The 18,681-nt window shown below is 37.9% G+C and overlaps 1 protein-coding gene across 1 annotated transcript in view; it reads left to right on the top strand.

Annotated features, from left to right (window-relative positions):
- The window catches only part of AGPAT5 (1-acylglycerol-3-phosphate O-acyltransferase 5), a 59,516-nt gene that overhangs the window by 16,825 nt on the left and 24,010 nt on the right, over positions 1-18,681 (top strand). Inside the window, exons 2-5 of the mRNA XM_061989946.1 lie at positions 268-337; positions 550-665; positions 6,797-6,886; positions 15,008-15,098. Of these exons, the coding sequence (XP_061845930.1) occupies positions 268-337; positions 550-665; positions 6,797-6,886; positions 15,008-15,098 (367 nt within the window). The remainder of the gene's footprint in view (positions 1-267; positions 338-549; positions 666-6,796; positions 6,887-15,007; positions 15,099-18,681) is intronic.

The raw sequence follows: 18,681 nt of genomic DNA, 5'->3' as shown, positions 1-18,681 counted from the left end.
CAGCTTCTATGGATCCAGTTCAAGGGCTGAGGCACACGAACGGAATAGCATTAAGTCCCCATTAATTAATATTCAGCGCATTGTTGATAAGTCAGTTGTGTGTGTGATGGGTACTGATGCAGTGTTGGAGTGTTTTTCTGTTAATGGTGTTAACTTGCTGCCAGTTTTCCTAGTGAACAGCTGATGACTGCATTGGATCTCATCACTAACCAATACAATGGAAAATAAATAATAATAAAGTAATACTGCATTTCTTTTATTTTTTAGGTAATAATCTACGGGGATTTGCCAAAAAGTAAAGAAAATGTAATATATTTATCGAATCATCAATGTACAGGTTGGTGGGATTTTTGTTTGTCTTGGCACTTTTACAGATTAAAAATCTGCTTGTCTGGTTACTATGTCTCTTTCCAGTCCGACCCTAGTGAGCAAGAGTTTCTAGTTCAGAAACCTTTAATGATACTACTCATGTACAATGTGTGGGGTTTTTTTCATTAGTGGTAATTAAGACCTAATTTAACTGACTATTTTGGGCTTTTATCTTTGCAGTTGATTGGATTATTGCAGACATGATGGCAATCAGACAGAACGCTCTCGGGCACGTCCGGTATGTCTTGAAAGATGGGTTAAAATGGCTTCCGCTGTACGGGTGGTATTTTTCACAGGTAAGCTCATTCACTTTTTCCTTGCTGTTGTAGGTCAAATATGTAATATATATCTATTCTGTGATATTCCTTCTATTCATCAAACATGCCAGGAAGATAAAATTTCGAGTGGACACTTGTTTGTTTGAGCATGAAAACAGCTGGTTGCACTCAGTGTAGCTAGATGTGTATCGTAGTTGAGAGACACATTATTAAAGAATCAATTTACTTTTCTAAATGAATACTTCATATGGATGGTGTTTATTACTAGAATTTAAACTGTAAGTTTGTTAGAAGCATTTCAGAATATTCTAGAACTTTGTTCTTCTTACAGTCCAAAACCTCACTTAGCAGTATATGTAAGTGGACTTTTTTTTCTATGCTTAGGGATTTTTAAAATCATAATACAAACTAGGAGTAAATTGATATTGCTGTGGTGTGCTTATCTATTTTTCAATTGTTTAACTTTTAACAAAACATAAGAGGTTGTTTGAACCTTAGTGTGGAGGAAAATCCCAGATCCCAACCTCTATGAAAGTGTTAATTTTTTTGCTTTCAAGTTGAGTTAAGCAAAAATCTGGGCCTAACAGTATTCCTGTTACTACCTTTTACTTTCTCCTCTTCCTGCACAATGCTCCTCTTGTTCTTTTTCGTTGGAGAGCTCAACCTGATGTGACTTAAAATTACACAATTGCTGAAGAAACAGTGAGCCATGGTCACTGTACAGCCAACATACTAAGTGGATGGAGCGCATACTAAAGTGGCAAGGAACAGTGTGGCTGGTTTTACCTCTCTGAAATACTCCCTGAATTTGCCACATCTGTTCTTTGCATTTTCTTAAAGCAGGCTTGTTTCTATATACGGAGGAAATAGAATATAGATGGGGATGATTTTGGAAGTGTTAGTATGTTTTGCTATATTGTCAGAAATGGCTTCACAGTATTTATCTCAGGATTTAGATGAGTACCTGGCTGTTAGAAGTAGATTAAGTTTTGGGTAACCTTTCCAAAGTGCCTGTTCAATAAGATTTTACTCTTTTGACTTCTGTCTTTGACCTTTACCTGTTTCCTCAACATGAATTTGTTTTCTGCTCCCCATCTCTGCCTCCCAGGCAAAGAAAAGCGAAAAAAACCTACCATTTAGAAAAATACTTTTGGTAGAATTAGGCAGTTTGATTGAATTGACTGTCAACCCCATCCAAGAAGATGGAAGAGATACTTATATTAAGAGAAATACTGTGCTGGGTGTACTTTGAACTATATATTAATTTGTAAAGGAATACATGAGGCATAAGGAACTATAGACATATGTCCAACTAGGAGGCTTTACTCTCTCATCCTTGGCTGCACATTCTTCTCTCTCTCACCACTTGCACTCTTGAATCCATAAATCAGGTCCAGTTGATTGCTAGAACCAGAAAAAGGGAGAAAATTTTGAGTATACAGCCATGGGTGGGAAGAGGGGAGTAGGCAGGATAGGCCCTATGTGGCTGTTGACACTGAAACTTTGCCTCTGAGAAGCTAATGTGAATTGGACTGGGTTTAGAGAGCGTTGGGTGAAGGGAGGCAGAGAACCATTAACTGACTAATATATTGAAAAATAGGAGACGCCTTGAACAGTGGCCTTTCCCAGCAGTCAGATGTTGCCTTCTAGCTTGGGTGAAGATACCTAATTTGAACAGAGGCTTAGAGTCTTGGATAATGTAACATAAGATGCCCGTTGCTAGGATATGAACTGTTTTATCTTGGTGTTGCTTGTGGTTCCTACTGCAAGTTCAGTGTGTAAGAGGTTAGGGTGTCCCACAAGATACTAGGAGATCCAGGTTCTATGTTTTTAGCTTGATAGTTGAAAATGTTTGTTGTCATTTGAAGGACTGTATTAAGCAGCAAGTAGACTACAGATCGAGGCTGGAACATGGGTGATTGTCATCCTTTCTCCTAAAATCACTGTGTTTAGGAAAGAATATACTGCAGAGAAAATAATACAATTGTTCAGGACTTCTTTTTATTAGTGGGTTTGTTACCTCAGTCCTAAAAAATGTGCACTCTCATACCCTGTCGTACCTAACTGATGGTATTAATTGGGAGAAAATGGACTTCTCTTCCCTGATGCTTGTTCTCCCTGATGACTCTGGTTCTCTACATATTTTATTCTATTAAAGTGACCAGTGTGCTGCATGAAAATATATTATTCTTTGTCCTTGCCTGTAGTCGTTACATTGGAGGTGATTTAAGGCTGCTTTAATTAAAATACAGACAGGATGTATATTCCATCCGCTATCACTAGGTGTCCAGAAATGATTTTTTTCAAGATTTTGGGAAATGACTATTACTGTCTGGAATATCCGGCACTCAGTTTCCTGGCTGCTGTATTGACTGTTAAAAGAGGGTTCCTGTGGAAATTAATATGTTTTTAATCAAAACATATATATTAAATAAAATCTATTCATCTTTGGATTCCTCAAAACATAAAATTTCTACAAGATTTAGTGAGGAATGATAACATTTTTTTTCCCCAACATATATATATTTTGTTTTTAAAAAACATCTTGAATTCAGTGACACAAATGAAAGGCAGATTTCTGACTGTGTCGATGCATGTGTGTTTAAACGACTGAGACGGGATGCAGCAGGACTGCAGTGCAAGCTAATAGGTATTTTTATTGTTTTTATCACACCAAACAGTGCAAAAACATAAAACACTTCCTGCTCTTCCTGTTGATGTTCTGTCAGTGATGTCACTTACACTCCACTAAAAGTTTCCAGAGCCACGTAATTACGCCATGCTCACGGAATTCATATTCCCTACCTCAGGTAAACATCCTGTTTGGAAATAAACGTGGTCTGGATGTCCAGGAGAACAAAATTCAGGCACAAAGGAAGTATATTTGTAAACATATCCATTGTTGACTGAGAGGCTTTTAAAGTGCAGCGGAAAAAAATTAGGACTTTAAAAACAGTACTTCCAGAAACCTATTTTGAAAAGCATTCATATATTTGATCTCTTACTGAAAAGGAAATGCAACACAAATTGGGGAATTTGAGCTATATACAATTGCATAACTAGCATTCTTCTTTGGAGGCAGATATCTAATAGCAAGAAAAGAAAAAAAAGCCCACTTAAATTAACCTGTTATGGTCCAGGTTTGATTATTACACAGAGCTGTTTCTTCTCATAAAACTGACTTTATTATTTTGGGATTGATTTGGATTTTTGGTTTTGCCTATCTTTCTCCATAAAATGCATCTGGCTTCTATTCATCTCATACCACTTGGAGAAGCTGAGATATAATTTTGATAAATATTTTTGATAGCCCCTAGTTTGCTTTACTTTTCCACATGGGAAGTATGTCTTTTGTCTTTTCTGTTATTCTTCTTCAGCTTCTGCAGCCAACCGAGCATCAGCTTGGTTGTCTCTGATTTTTAGGCAAGTATTTAGCTCATTTCTGGTTCTCCAGCAGGTGAGGGTACAGTGTCCCATCCAAAATGGCACATTGGGAAACAGGAATTTGAAGCTCTTGTGTGAATACTTGATAATCTGTGGACTAAAGAGGATGGACGTAGAACTGCTACCTCTACTGTCCCTAATCTGTTTGTTCCATTGAACACCAATCCAAAGGAGGTCCAAGCAATGAGCAACAAGATTTGATGGCAATCTGAGGGCCCTCAGTCACAGGTCTTTCTGGGTTAGTTGTGGACAGGAGTCTTGTACAGGGAGAACTGGTGACTGTGTCCAAGACAATCATTGAGAAGGAATATCAACGAAGAGTTATATGGCATCATGCCTCTCTTTAACTTTGTAACACTTGCCATAGGGGATCTGATATATTTACATAGTTGGGTTGTATGCGGCGAATGGTGATCTTACGGCATGTGATTTGACTGTCCTTACATTACATGGCTCTAGACTCATATTTACTTGAGAAGTACAAATCGTATTTTCGAACGTTAAAAAGTCTAAAGTGGGGACATATTTCTGGTACTGGAACATCTTTCTTAAGAGAAAAGGCTGAGAGACCTGGGACTTTTCAGCCTTGAGAAGAGTTGGGGCCTCATTAATACTTGTAAGTATTTGAGAGGTGTATGTCAAGAGGATGAGGCAACACTTTTTTCTGTAGTGTCCAGTGGCAGGACAAGGGGTAACAGACAAAAACTGGAACACAAAAAGTTCCACTTAAGGAAAAACTACTTTACTATTCAGGTGAGGGAGCCCTGGCACAGGCTGCCCAGGGAGGGTGTGGAGTCTCCTTCTCTGGAGGGCTTTCAAAACCCACCTGGACATGTTCCTGTGTGACTTGATTGAGGTGAAACTGCTTGAGCAGGGGGCTTGGACTGGATGATCTTTAGAGGACTCTTCCAACCCCTACCATTCTGTGATTCTGTGGTGACACCAAACCTGTCTTTGGTGGTGTAATGTCCCTAAGCAAACTTTGCAATAGTAATTTGTTTTCTTCAAGTTAACAAATTAAACATGGAAAAGGTCGTTCAGTATTTTTCCAGTTTAGCGCAGTTGCTTATTAATTTGATAAATAAGAGAAGACTTTGATTTTAACCTTCTCTCATTTATCAAAGCTTGACCTAGCTGAGCCTCACACAGAATGACAACTTACCAATTACATGGAAGGCAACTGCATTATTTGGCATACCAAACTGAGTTTACCCTTCCTGAAAGCAGTTGTTGTGGTGTCACTGTACAGAATAAGACTTTATTGCTGTCAGAACTTAAAAATGGCCTCGGGTGTGGAGTGTGTCATTAACATCTGACTGTTTGCCACAGAGTAGATGGAACGTTTTTCTGTTCGTGCCATTATCTGTGCAGGACTGGTGGACTGCGTGTGGGGTGGTGCTGATACGAAGCTCCAGCCTGAAAAAGGCCAAGCTTGGTGGCCTGAGGGATTCTGTTCCTGGGTTTGATCTCCTGCCAGCCACAGCAGCACCACTGAGTGTTGCAGCTGGCTATTCCACCTTGAAAGGGAACCACAGACAATAATGTTAGGACAGAATACTAAATATGGAGTTCTGTACCATTCTTTTTGTCTTCCTTTTCAACAACTTGAAAGTCACACCACATATGACTAGCACAGCTGTCTCTTCATGCTATGAAAAGGAAAGGCTGAAAGCACTTTATATGACCACCTCTTCTGCCTGTCTCCTCCTAACCACTCAAACTTAATTCTTGTCCATGTCATGAATATAAAGTAATAGCTCTTTCAATAGCTCTCTCAATAGCTCAATAGTTCTCTCCCCACACACACTAACACTCCTGTTTCTACAACTCAACCTTTTTCTGAGATATTTAAATGAGATTCAGCTCTTAGTAGTATTAATCTTATTGTCACGTTTCTATTAAGTGTGTATAAAACCAAAATGATGGCAAGGAGAAATGATGAGGCAAATTTTATTTCTTTATAACCCTCTTTGTTTGTGTGTACTTTGCTTGTAGCCCTTTTATTGAAGTTTTTGTGATAAATTGTGTGGAACAAGTTATGCAATGAATGTTTTATAGGATATGGTCTAACTTTTTATACTATTTTTCAGTAAAAATGCTTTCATAAAATCCTGTGCCTTCTAGAGACTATTATGTATTCAATTATTATCTTGTTATATCATTTCCTTATTAAAAGTTTGGTTCTCTAATAAAGTACATAGAAGCTTTGAAGACCTATGGTGGTTACTTTTTTGTGATTCATACATTTTGTATGTCCACTATTTGTACAAGTTACTATTTAAGAGTGGGCATTGAAAACATAGACCTACAAGGGCTTGTACGTGAGCAACTTCAGTTCTGTGGTTTTTCCTTAATAGACAAATTAAGTTACTTGTCACTGTTGTTGGAAATAGATAGATCCCAGGGGTCGGTTCCAATCCCATCTTCCAGTTAATTGTTTAACATCTTTAAACAAGACAGATCAAATAGCTTATGCCTTTTTTTTTTTTTGTAGATCTGATCTTTATTTAAGCAGATTTTGTGAACTTAAGTATATGGAAATGTAAAATTAATTTCAGGTGCTTTCATCCTAGGAGAAAATATCTGTGGGTAATCTACAGCATGAGTCATAACGGACTTGTCATTGTCATCTTGTTCTTCTGTTACTCTATTCTATGTTAAATTATTTAATATTTACTACTTTTCTTTTTTTTCCCCTCTGTTAGCATGGAGGAGTCTATGTAAAAAGAAGTGCCAAATTCAATGAAAAAGAAATGAGAGAGAAGTTACGAGCCCAGATGAAAGCTGAGACTCCGGTAAGATTATACCTACCTTGTCATTTGTTTGAGTTCTTTAATGCAAAGACTTGTTGGAGAAATGAGCAAATACTTGCAAACTACAAGACAGTAATCATAGATTTGTTTTCTTTCTGTATTTTACAGTTACTTTTTTGTGATTAGAATGTACTCCTAATTAAATTTAGGAAAATTTGACTAGTGCGTTATGAATGACTAACTTTGTGATTCTGTCTGTAGAGGGCAGGGGGGGGTCTTAGAACATGAGCTATAGCACCTTACTTGACAAACCATTGTTGGTGTTCTCTGTGTTTCAAAAGACAACATTTGGACTACTTTGTGCTTGTCAGAGACTGTTATTCTTGATCTCTGAAAGTCAAGAAGCATTCTTACCAAATCTTAATTAGTCATTCCAATGATCAATCATTTTTAAAGGCAGTTCCATCTTAGAACTGAGTAACTTTGTCTGCTATGCCTGGAGGAGAAAAACAAAAAAACCCTGAACTCTTGATAATTTTCTATTTGAAGAATGATTTTTAGTGCCAAGTGACTTTTCTCATGACTCCCTGTATGGTTTGCGGCTCAGTGGTTAGAATCACTGTGCTTCCCTTCCATCGCTTGCTGTGCATTAAGATGTTTTCTGCCTTTTTGGCTAGGCTTAAGAAAACTATCTCAGCAAGCCTTGATATAGAACAGTTACACTTTCATTTTATTTAAAATGATGTGATTAGGACTAGTCACTCCAAATACTAGGTGGCAAACCTTTTATAAGCAGAGGCATGGGTAAAAGGAGTGCATAGGTTGTTTTGACCTTCGTAATAGTCTTTTGATGTTGTTTTTCTTTTTTAGAGATAGTGTATTTATGTTTGTGTATGTGTTTGTTGAAAAAGTAAACTAACTTTATGCATACTGAGAAGCTTAGAATCATAGAATGGTAGGGGTTGGAAGGGACCTTTAGAGATCATCTAGTCCAACCCCCTTGCAGAAGCAGGTTCACCTAGATCAGGTCGCATAGGAACGTGTCCAGGCGGGTCTTGAAGACCTCCAAGGAAGGCGACTCCACAACCCCTCTGGGCAGCCTGTGCCACGGCTCCCTCACCCTCACAGTGAAATTGTTTTATATTTAAGTGGAACTTTTTGTGTTCCATCTTCATGCCATTACCCCTTGTCCTGTTACTGTCTACTATAGAAAAAAGGGATGTCCCAACCTCCTGACAGCCACCCTTTAAAGATATTTATAAATGTTAATAAGATCACCCCTCAATCTCCTCTTCTCCAGACTAAACAGCCCCAGTTCCCGCAGCCTTTCCTCATATGAAAGATGTTCCAGTCCCCTGATCATCTTGGTGGCCCTGTGCTGGACTCTCTCCAGAAGTTCTCTGTCCCTCTTGAGCTGAGGAGCCCAGAACTGGACACAGGACTCCAGATGAGGCCTCACCAGGGCAGAGTAGAGGGGGAGAAGAACCTCCCTCGACCTACTGCTCACACTCTTCTTGATGCATCCCAGGATGCCATTGGCCTTCTTAGCCACGAGGGCACATTGCTGGCTCATATTTAGCTTATTATCAATCAGGACTCCCAGGTCTCTCTCTGCAGAGCTGCTCTTCAGCAGTTCGACCCCCAGCTTAAATGAGTAAAGCATCCCTGTTTAAGACATTGTTGAAACTTACGTTTTTTTGAACTAAGATTTAGCATGAATAGGGTTTTTTTTTCTTAAGGTAAGAAATTGAATCTATCTCCAAAGAAAAGGACAGAAATTCATTATGACAACTAAACTTGTGCTGTCTAATGTCTAATCTAATCATGTCCACTTGGAGGAGATGGTCATATTCAGCAGTGATAACTTGTGCCCACATTGCCCAGGAGGGTCCAGGGATGGGAGAAGGTTGCATCGCATCAAGTTATTTTTCTATATGTCAGTGACAAAGATTCTACTTTCTGTAAAGCTTGTGGTGTAAGGGAATAAGCAAAGACAAATTGCATGATGTATGAAGTATATTTGTAGTCATCCCTGTAAGCAATTGATCTCCTTCATAGCGTTGGTTAAGTTTATTTTAGTTAGTCTGGATGAAATATCCTATGTGAATGTTTTCCTACATAGACCCATGGATTTCTAGATTGCCAAAGAGTCGTGCTTCTGGTTGAGTCTGACTTGCTGCCTTCCTTATACACCCCCTAAAATACAGGAGGTTTCTTGTAATAATAAGGTTTTGATTGTGATAAGAGTCTTGATTTGAACTCTGTGTTAAATTAGTCTCCCTTATGGAAACATGGAATTTTTTTGATAGAATCTTAGGAACATGTGTCTAGGAACTCACTTAACTCTAAATGTCTCTAGAAACCTGCAAATCATGTCCAGTGTTGCTGCAGTGCTGTAAATTGACTGGAGAGGCTAGTGCCTGATTTTCACCCAACTAGAATGTAAAGGGGAGGTTTAAGAATAAAGCTTTTCTTTAAAGCTAAATCTACGGTGGGTTCTGCTTTCCATGGTGGATGTCTACATATTATTAATAAATTAAACCCAGAAGACTTTTTGTCTGAAGTCATCTTTTTCTCCCCCCTTAGCTGTGTGTGGATTGAGAGCCTATACCTAAGCTAATGGCAAATGAATTTGGGACCCCTTGGATACATTTTTTTTTTTATGCAATTTGGCTGTCTGGAAGTTCAGTGATGTAGGAAATAGGCACTGAACGTGGACGTGCTTACTAGTCAGTTGTTGACGTTTTCCTCATGTTATCTAGGGTAGCATTATAGAAGAGAAATAAGTGTAACTGCTACAGAAATGCATTCTGGTTTAAATCTCTTTCAGTCAAACCATATAGGGAGTGACACTTGAGTTTTAAAAAAACCAAAGCTGTCAAAAGCTTATTTACTGAGACAAATGTTTGCATCTGCTGGGGTGAAAGACACACACCACTGAGCTGTCATTTGAGGGAAGATGAAACTTTCTATAATCCACTTTATCTGAGAATTTAAATGTAGATGCTGGAAATGCCCTTTAACCTACAATTACTACTGGGGGAAGAACGTGATAACCTGTGTCCTTGCTGCATAACTCATGGAGAAACTTTGCAGTCCTGCAACTTAGCCAGACATTTTCAAGTAACCATATTGCTTTTAAAATGAAAACATTTTAATCAGTAAAGCAAGGATGCCCTGAACTCCTCAGCTTCATGGAAAATAATTAGTCTACTACTCTGGGATTTTTATTAAAATTTATGCATGGGATGCCTATGCTCAGGGTGAGCTTTTCCTCAGTTTAGTGAGCAGTTGTTGTTGCTTAGTCATTCTGCGTGTACGTGGCGGAGTTCTTTCTTCAGTGTAGTGTTAGAGAAAAGCTTGCCTTTCATCTGCTAAGGAAAGAATTATATGCCAATAGAGAGGAGATGGACGGGACTATGTGTTAAGGGTCACTTTGTTATTTACAGTTTCTCTCCACATACAGTTTAAACAAAAGAATCCAAATGATTAATGTTCAGTCTGTCTGGAGCCATCTCTATTCCCATTAAGAAACTAAAGACACGTAGGAAGGCAGAACCAGTCTTCTGTTCTCATTAGTGCAGCAAGCCCTTTACTGTTTCACTGGAGTGCTTTTTTCTTTTCTTTTTTTTTAACTGAAAGTAAATAGGAGGTGGAATGCAGACAGGAAAAATGAGGCTGCCTCTTGGCCTCATATTTGCAGCAGAACCAGATTAGTGACCTGGCATGCCTCATTTTGTGTAGAGACAGTGAACTGCACAATGCTTCTTGCTCACCGTTGTCTTATGGCTTCTAGCCACCTGTCTGTCTTAAACAGCCCCTTTTCCTGCCCTGCTGATCACAGTTGGTCCACTCTTCTTCCCAGATGCAGTGCAGCAATATTAGACACGCACAAAACTTTTGATGCTAGAATGAAACACTGTTGCATCTGTGTTTTTTTAGTTGGGATCTTGAACTAATAAATTTTCTAATTTGTTTCTGGAAATTACTTTGCTTTTTAAACTGTCATTGAAGCATGCACTCAACTGGTTCATTATTGAGCCTTTTGTTGGCAAACCTCACTTGAAATGATGTGATTTTGTTTAAAATAAAATCTGGTTGAACAGCAACAAATTGCAATCTTGCATCTTCTTGTGAGCTCAAATTGTCACATGGTTTGAAGGATGCTTTTCTGTTAAGTTTGTTTTAATATAAGCCCTAACAAGATAAACACATTTCTTGATGTAACAATATACCCAGCTGACACTTGACATACTCAAAAATACTTGTTTTGTAAAGTTAACTCTTCTGAATAGCAAACTATTTCATTTGATAACTGAAAATATAGCTCATATTTCTTTTTATCATGCATCAGGAGTAGGAAATCTGTGTTCTGAGATGTGAGATTTAACACAGTATAGCCAATATTTAGCTTCGTCCTGTGTGTTTTGTTTTTGTCATTTTTTCAGTCACAGAATAAGTCTTTGTCATGTGAAGCAGTGTGAATGAAGCAGTAAAAACCTGGAGGGAACAGATACATTACTATACCTGCTATGAGGCTTAATGTAATTATATTGTTGTATAGTTAATAATGTGCAAAATTTCATTCCAATTATACCACATAAGCTTTCTCACACCATGTCTCTTTCAGTTATTGATTGGAATGTTAACGTTTCTCATCCAGTTCACCAGAAGCATGGCTTCTAGACAGTCACCTAAATGGGTTCAGATATGAATCTGTCTAGTTGTCAGAATGAAATAATAATAATATTAAAACTGAGAAAATGCATTACTTAATATATTTTTTTAACTTTGTAAGTAAAAATATTTGTTTTCACCTTTCACCTACCTGGGAACAGCACAGTAAATCCAAGCTATCTTTAGTCAATAGTTGTCACTTCTTGACACCCAGTGTTCTTCTATAGAGTGTCAGCTCCTCTCTCCAGGACACTCTCCAAAGGTTTTCTCTTTCTAGCTGTATGGTTATGATATCTGGGGCTGACTTCTGTACTCCAGGGACTGATGTTGTTTCATGCCCCTTTCGCTTCCTCCACCCAAACTAGCTCCCTTTGTGGCACTCTGATCTGTTTTAAGAACTCCCTTGGCTACTCTGGAAGCACAGATCCTCTTGGTGCCATTGGTATTTCTTTTTACCTGGGTCACCTTTACAACACTGGGGGAATGAATGGAGTTGCTAATCAGGTGAAAGCAGTTACCATCATCTATTCATTTCGTTTGTGGATTGTGTCAAGTTCATAGACATGATGCTGGGGATAACCTGTGGGTAACCTGTGCTTCTTTTCTGATTTTCTGGCTCCAACAAGAATCAGAAGGTTTCTACTAAATACATCCCAATCCATTCCTTGAAGCTTTCAAATTGATGAGGGGTAGCAAGTGTATTGACACCCACCCATTACATAGAAACAGGCATGAAAGTACCGTGTAACTGAACAGAGGGACCTGCTCTGCTTGGATTAAAATTGGTACATCAGTGAATCAGGATTATGGTAATGCTGAATTTTCTACAAACACTCTGTTTTGCAGTCACTGCAGTAAAGTGCAAAAATTTATGCAGCTGATTGCCTTGAATGAAAAAATATGTCTAAAACATTGTCTTAGCTGCAGCTAGTGTTTCTAGGCAATTAGAATGTTTCTACAACTCAGCAGTTATTAATACAAGTTTAGGGGAGTTTATGTAGTTGCTAAAATCTTTGAGGTTTGTAACTCTTCCAATTTTTGTAAACAGTGTTAAGAATTTAGCTTCTGCTGCCCATGATGGGAGAAGAGAAAAATCATTCACACACGTAGGTTTGGTAGGCTGAATTACACTAGCAGAATATCATCTGCAAGACTGCATGTGAATTTTCAGTATGACATCTATTTACATTCATGAATTTTATTCGGGTAAAGTAGACTCACTGGGCTACATATTACATTTATATAGGCTAAATTTAAAGGAAAGGCCACTTCTCTGTCCTGTCGGTTTGCTTTCAATTCAGAGATACTCAGATTCTCATCAACAAACCTGTTTGGCTGCTTGCATTTTAGATGTTTACAAGAGTAATTAAAATACAATTTCTGCCCCTGCTTTGTAGTACACATGTAAGCCTGGAATAAGTAGATACTATTCTCTGCTGTGTAATCAGCTTTTGGTGGCTAATTATCTGCCACCAGTAATGTTGCATGCTTTTAAGTGCTGCCCTCTATACTAAGAATGGTATTCCTATCCTGTGTGCTTTACTTTCTTTGCCTGTCAATTATTACCTGTTACAGCCACTGCATTACCCTTTGGAGCTGAACATTCAGTAATGAATTTGAGGGCAGGGAGAGAGTAACCTCATCTTGAAGTACTATTCTAAGGATCCAAATTAAATTAATCTAAAAAAAAAATGATCTGGGTTTGAACACTGTGCCCTTTCCAGCCAACTCTGAACAGCTTTATTTAGTCATTTAAATATCTCAACAGTGAACTGCATAGATTAAAACTGTACATGACTGAGGAAAAAGTGAACTGCAACTGGGTCTCAAAGGATTCCTCTGCTCACCCCTGTGCTTATGCTACTGTCATGTTATAAAAAAAGTAAGCACCTTGCCTCTTAAACCGATTTTCTTTTGTTGTTTCTCATCTAAATCTTTATACATTTTGGGTTTCTGCTGGTCCTTGAACAGTCTTGGACTCCACCTACCTCTGCAGTCTATCTGCTCTCCTCCTCCCAGAACGTGCCATGACAAGTACAGCCTTTCCTCTAGCTCTCTTTACTCCACTCTGCTGACACTGGTTTTGCCATTATTTTTTTTCCCCCTTCCAGATTCCAGGCTATGTACTCAGTTCCTCTTTTTCTTTGATCTCCTGCTGACTGCACTGTTTAGCCTAGTTCCTAGATTTTGTCCCTCCTCTGCCTTTTAGCACGTCTTTCACCCTTCCTCACTGTGGGGTGATTCTGGAGAGTGTACTTGCTGGGTCCTGTCTTTCTGCATTCAACCTTTCCTCTAGCTGTGGTGCTGTTATTATGTGCAAATGCCACCACACTGATATTTTGTGAGCCAGAAGAACAAAGTTACATTCCTGATTGCTACTTTCTGAGTTATTTAACTTTACACCTTTTCACTTGTGTGCACTCCCACTTGTCAGTGTTTTCCTGCACTCACTGATAATCTAACTTGGACTGTTTTATAAGTCTACTCCCTCTTTTTCTTTGAGACACATTCAGCAAAGATAACAAATTAAATTGTCAGTCTAGGCACAGTAGGCACGATTTTACTTTGAATGTGTTGTGTTCAACTCCACACTATTTACCATTTGTGTCCATAGTCTTTTCTTCTGCAGATGAGCCCCCAATATGAAATTTTCATTGCTTAAGTGATATTTTGCATTAACTTTGTTTGTAGGAGATTATGCAAGACATATGCACCAAAAAAAAGAGAAAGGGAGGTGGAAACTTCTGTTTCAAAAGCAAATGGAAAGTTCATCAAATTTGACTGCTTCTATTTGGGTACTTAATTTTACACTCACATAAGCAGGTACTTAGGCAACTTTTACCTGTGTAATTATTTGAAAACCTAGAGACAGTTGTTGCAGAATAGGCCAGCCAACTAATTTATTTGGGAAATTTAACCTTGCAGACAAGCATTATTTAACTTTAGCATTCTTTAACTTTAAACTATGAGTTTAAGTTCATAATACATTTAATGCATAGTACAGTGAGGTATGTAAAGGCACATAAGGTAGCTGATCCATCATAATTTCAATTATTATATCATTATGTAGGGAATTACTTGTATTTTTTCAGTAGAAGGAAATAGTATTGAGGAAAAATATAATATAGATCATCTATGACATATTTGACTGTCTTTTCAAACTCTTTTATCCCTTTAACAAAACTAATACTCTTGTTGATATCAACTGCTCCTGACTCGCTCTCTTCTGTTGATGTGTGTCATCTCCCTTCCTGAGTTACCTCGGCAGCTTTCTGTGGTGTACATTATTTTGAACCTTGAACAGTAAGTTTCTTAGAGCTAAGGCATTTTAGCTCAAGTATCCTGATTTTCTTTGAATTCTTAGAATAATCAATGGTGTGAAATAAATACAATATGGACCTTCTAACAGATGGTAATTTCAGTGAAAGGAATCAGCTTACATTCATTGTAAGAATTTGTCTGTTTTGTTTCTTTTTAATCCCACAGATGTATTTAGTGATTTTTCCAGAGGGGACTCGTTACAATCCAGAAATACCAAAAGTCATTGCAGATAGTCAAACATTTGCTGAGAAGGAAGGTAAGGAAAAAAAAAAGTTTTGAAATCATTCTTTTGTTACAGTGTTAATATATGTTACGTAAAGTTGTTACATAATATGAATATGATCTCACCTTAAATGGACTATTAAGCCTGCCTGATTTATACTTATAGGTTAGAGTAGCATAAGTCAGTGTTTCTCTTACCATGGGGAAAGATGAGAGTTGATTATATACAGACCTTTCATGCATTTCACATTGTGCCAAGAGCATTACTTCTGAAGAAATCTCTCTTTCATTTCTGTCTATATCTGTGTATTTGTGGACCCTTTTTTCTTGCTCCTTCACGGACATAAGAATTACCTACATTGGATCAGGGCACTGTTACATCTAAATTGACACTGTAACTCCAATGACAGTTGTTACTCAATCTGAGGAATATTTTGCATAGCAGTTGTTGTGCCTTAAAAGAAAAAGTCTTCCATCACTTCATTTTTAATTACCATTAGCACTACAATGGATTCTTGATTTTATTCCTCTTCTACCTTCCAGTGTCATCCTTCCTGGGTTGAACTTTATTCTGTAGTAACTTTGATTGTTAACATTGTCTGTATAACCACAGATGGAATTACTTCATCTTCGGAAAGGCTTGGAAAAAAATCTAAGGGTCACAGAATGTTAAGGGTTGGAAGGGACCTCAATAGCTCATCTAGTCCAACTCCCCTGCCAGAGCAGGACCTCCTAGAGTAGGTCACACAGGAATTTGTCCAGGTGGGTTTTGAATGTCTACAGAGAAGGAGACTCAACAGCCCATCTGGGCAGCCTGTTCCAATGCTCCGTCACCCTCACAGTGAAAAAAATCTTCCTTGTGTTTCTTTGGAATCTCTTGTGTTCCCAAGCTTTTTCATTTTTTCTCACATCATATGCACAGTACACATAAACTTTTAAGTCCAACAGTTCAGTGAACATGTTTCCTGGTTTTGTTTTTTCCTGTTGTCCAAAAGTGAAATAATTCACTCTAAAGGTAAACAAAGAATAACAAATAGGTCTGGTAAATGCATTTCTGTGACACACTGAAATGAATTCACAACTCTGTGAATCAGCCTGTTGATATCATCAAGCTATTAAGTATTGTTAGCTCTTGTCTAAAAGGATATATGCTTTTCTTCTCCTCCTTGGGAAGAATGGAGTTTGTTTGTGTGTATGAGCAAGAGAGCTTAAATCACAATGTATTCTTTCATTGCTTCAGTTTCCTGTTGGAAATGGAAGTCAAATGTTTCACTTAAATTGGCGGCTCTTTGAGAGTTCAGAGGGGGGGTTTTATAGGAGTTGGTGTGTTTGTTACAGAGCACAGTGCTTCAGTTGGCTTTACAGGCATGGGGGACTTTTTTGTTTGTTTTATATGTTGAAGCTTTATAATGATTTGTTTCCTACATTTTTGCACAATTTTATGTTGAGCACAAGCACAACTCATGGTTTTATCACACTTGTCTGAAGTACTGTTTTTGACATAAATGTGTGTGTGTTTCAGTAGTTTTTCAGAGAGGAAATATGAAAAAGTTTTGTGGGGTTTGTGTTTACTTCTATTTTCCATGGTCCAGATTCTGTTCTAGAGAACATTTCTTAATTTAAGCAGAATTATTGGGCTGAACCTAATTACCTGGTCTTAGTGTAACCAGCTGATGAGCTGCACCTCATATGTTGATGGGTTTTCAAGTAAACCCTAGCTTTGGACAGTTCCTGCCTCTTTACAATTGGTTCTAGGATCAGTTCAGTTAAAAGATAAGCTAGGTTGACATCCAAAGGAATATTTTAATGATGCTGGTTTCAACTATTGTGCCTTTCTTCATTGACAGAGCTACATAAATCAATCTTGATTTGTCTATGAATAGGATAGAAGGATATCAGATAGTAAAGGAATTTAAAGGCGATTGAGATCACCCTTGAAAGAGAGACAACTGTTAAAAATACTGATAATACTTTATGTTACAGTTTATTCTGCCATAGGACTTGGATTCTACACAGAATCTTGACTCCTAGCAAGACCAGGTTGTTTTTCTGAAACACGGGCAAATCAAACACCCAGGGCAGATCCAACAGAGACTGAAGGCTATAAAGCACAGACAAACTTCTAGGGAAGGAGTAGGACTGTGTATCTTCTTACCATTTTTAGAAAGAAATGAAAGATATTCTGCAGTAAAAAATTAAATCCATTTCAAATCCTTTCAGTTTTGTTATTAACTACCTTGCCAAGTTCAGGTTTGAATGTACTGCCAATTTTTTTGTTTATTAAGATGAAAGAATGCCAAAACCATCTAGATGTAAAATTGCTAGAATTAGGGCATTAGTATTCATGGGTTTCATGTTGGAGACTACCATATGCGTATCAGCCATCAGCACTGGCAGATTTGATGCAGCAAAACTCTATCATGGTTAATTTGGGCTTAGAATAAGTTCTGTCCACAATTGTATTCAATGAGATACAGAAGATTGCTTACTTCCAGGAATGCTGGTTTTATGGCAATGAACTGCAAATGTTGTCATCTAAGGGTAACGCCAATACCCTCAGAAACTCAACATTATTCATTCTGTGTGCTTTACAAGTGGCAGAAGTTCCAATCAGATCAGGTTCTTACCCAAGACAGAAGAGGAAGCATTTTAAACTCAAAATACGTTTGTTTCATTGCATTGGGGAAAGAAAATTGCATTTCCTGAAGTTTACAAGTGCAAGCAAATATTGGTTGGTTAGTTGTGGAAGGTAGGAATAATGCGGGAGTCATTCATAGAACAAGTTCTGTGAAGTTGAGACGATTAATGCAGTATTTACTTTTGTTGGCCAAAAATAGCAATATTTGCTGGAGTTTCACAGCTGCAGCAAACCACATAATCAATTTTGCCAGAACAGCAGATGAAGACAAGTTTTCTCATTTCTGTTGGAGGCAAATGAAACCCCTCGCTTCCAAGCTGATGGAGATACATGCGAGGTAGCTGAATTTGAACTTCATGCACCTAGTTGGAAAGTAAGTGACTGTGTGAGATTATTCCATCAATTGCTATCAGGATGAGCTCTCTCTTTCTCCATGTTGTATGGTGTTTCTAATGGGATATCTTGTAACATTTTTATAGTCGAATATTTCTTCCTCTCTCAAAATCTTAGAATGTAACAGCCTGTGTTTTGCCCCTTCCCTCTGAGCTTTTGCCTTCCAAATTCCAATATTTAAGTACAGGCAATAATCTGAGCTTAGAGTTGACTTTTAGTATAGAAGCAGTCAGCTAATGCGATTCCCATCTTCAAAAGCTGACGCCGTCATTCAGTTGATTTACGTATTGGTGACCCCTCTTAGGATCTGACGTCTTAGAAGTGCAGTGATCCTTCCACACTGGTCAGTGAGGTTCAGTTGCTGAGTCCAGGAAATGATAAAGTATAAGTGGCAGTCATATTTTCATAGGGATTTAGTCTGTCATAATGTTAGAAATGGTAATTTTTATTGTATGTATTTGTTTCACACTGTAAATCTTTTAAGGCTGGGTCTTTTCCATGACACTGGACTGTAGAAAAAAAATTCTATAAATTCCACAAAATACATTATTTTTTCTTTAGTACCAGCTTCTGGTATAAAATTTGT

This window comes from Colius striatus, chromosome 2 (assembly GCF_028858725.1).
Source record: "Colius striatus isolate bColStr4 chromosome 2, bColStr4.1.hap1, whole genome shotgun sequence".
Classification (NCBI taxonomy): Eukaryota; Metazoa; Chordata; class Aves; order Coliiformes; family Coliidae; genus Colius; species Colius striatus.
The sequence above is the reverse complement of the archived record's forward strand: the minus strand, read 5'-3'. Positions and strand labels throughout refer to the sequence as shown.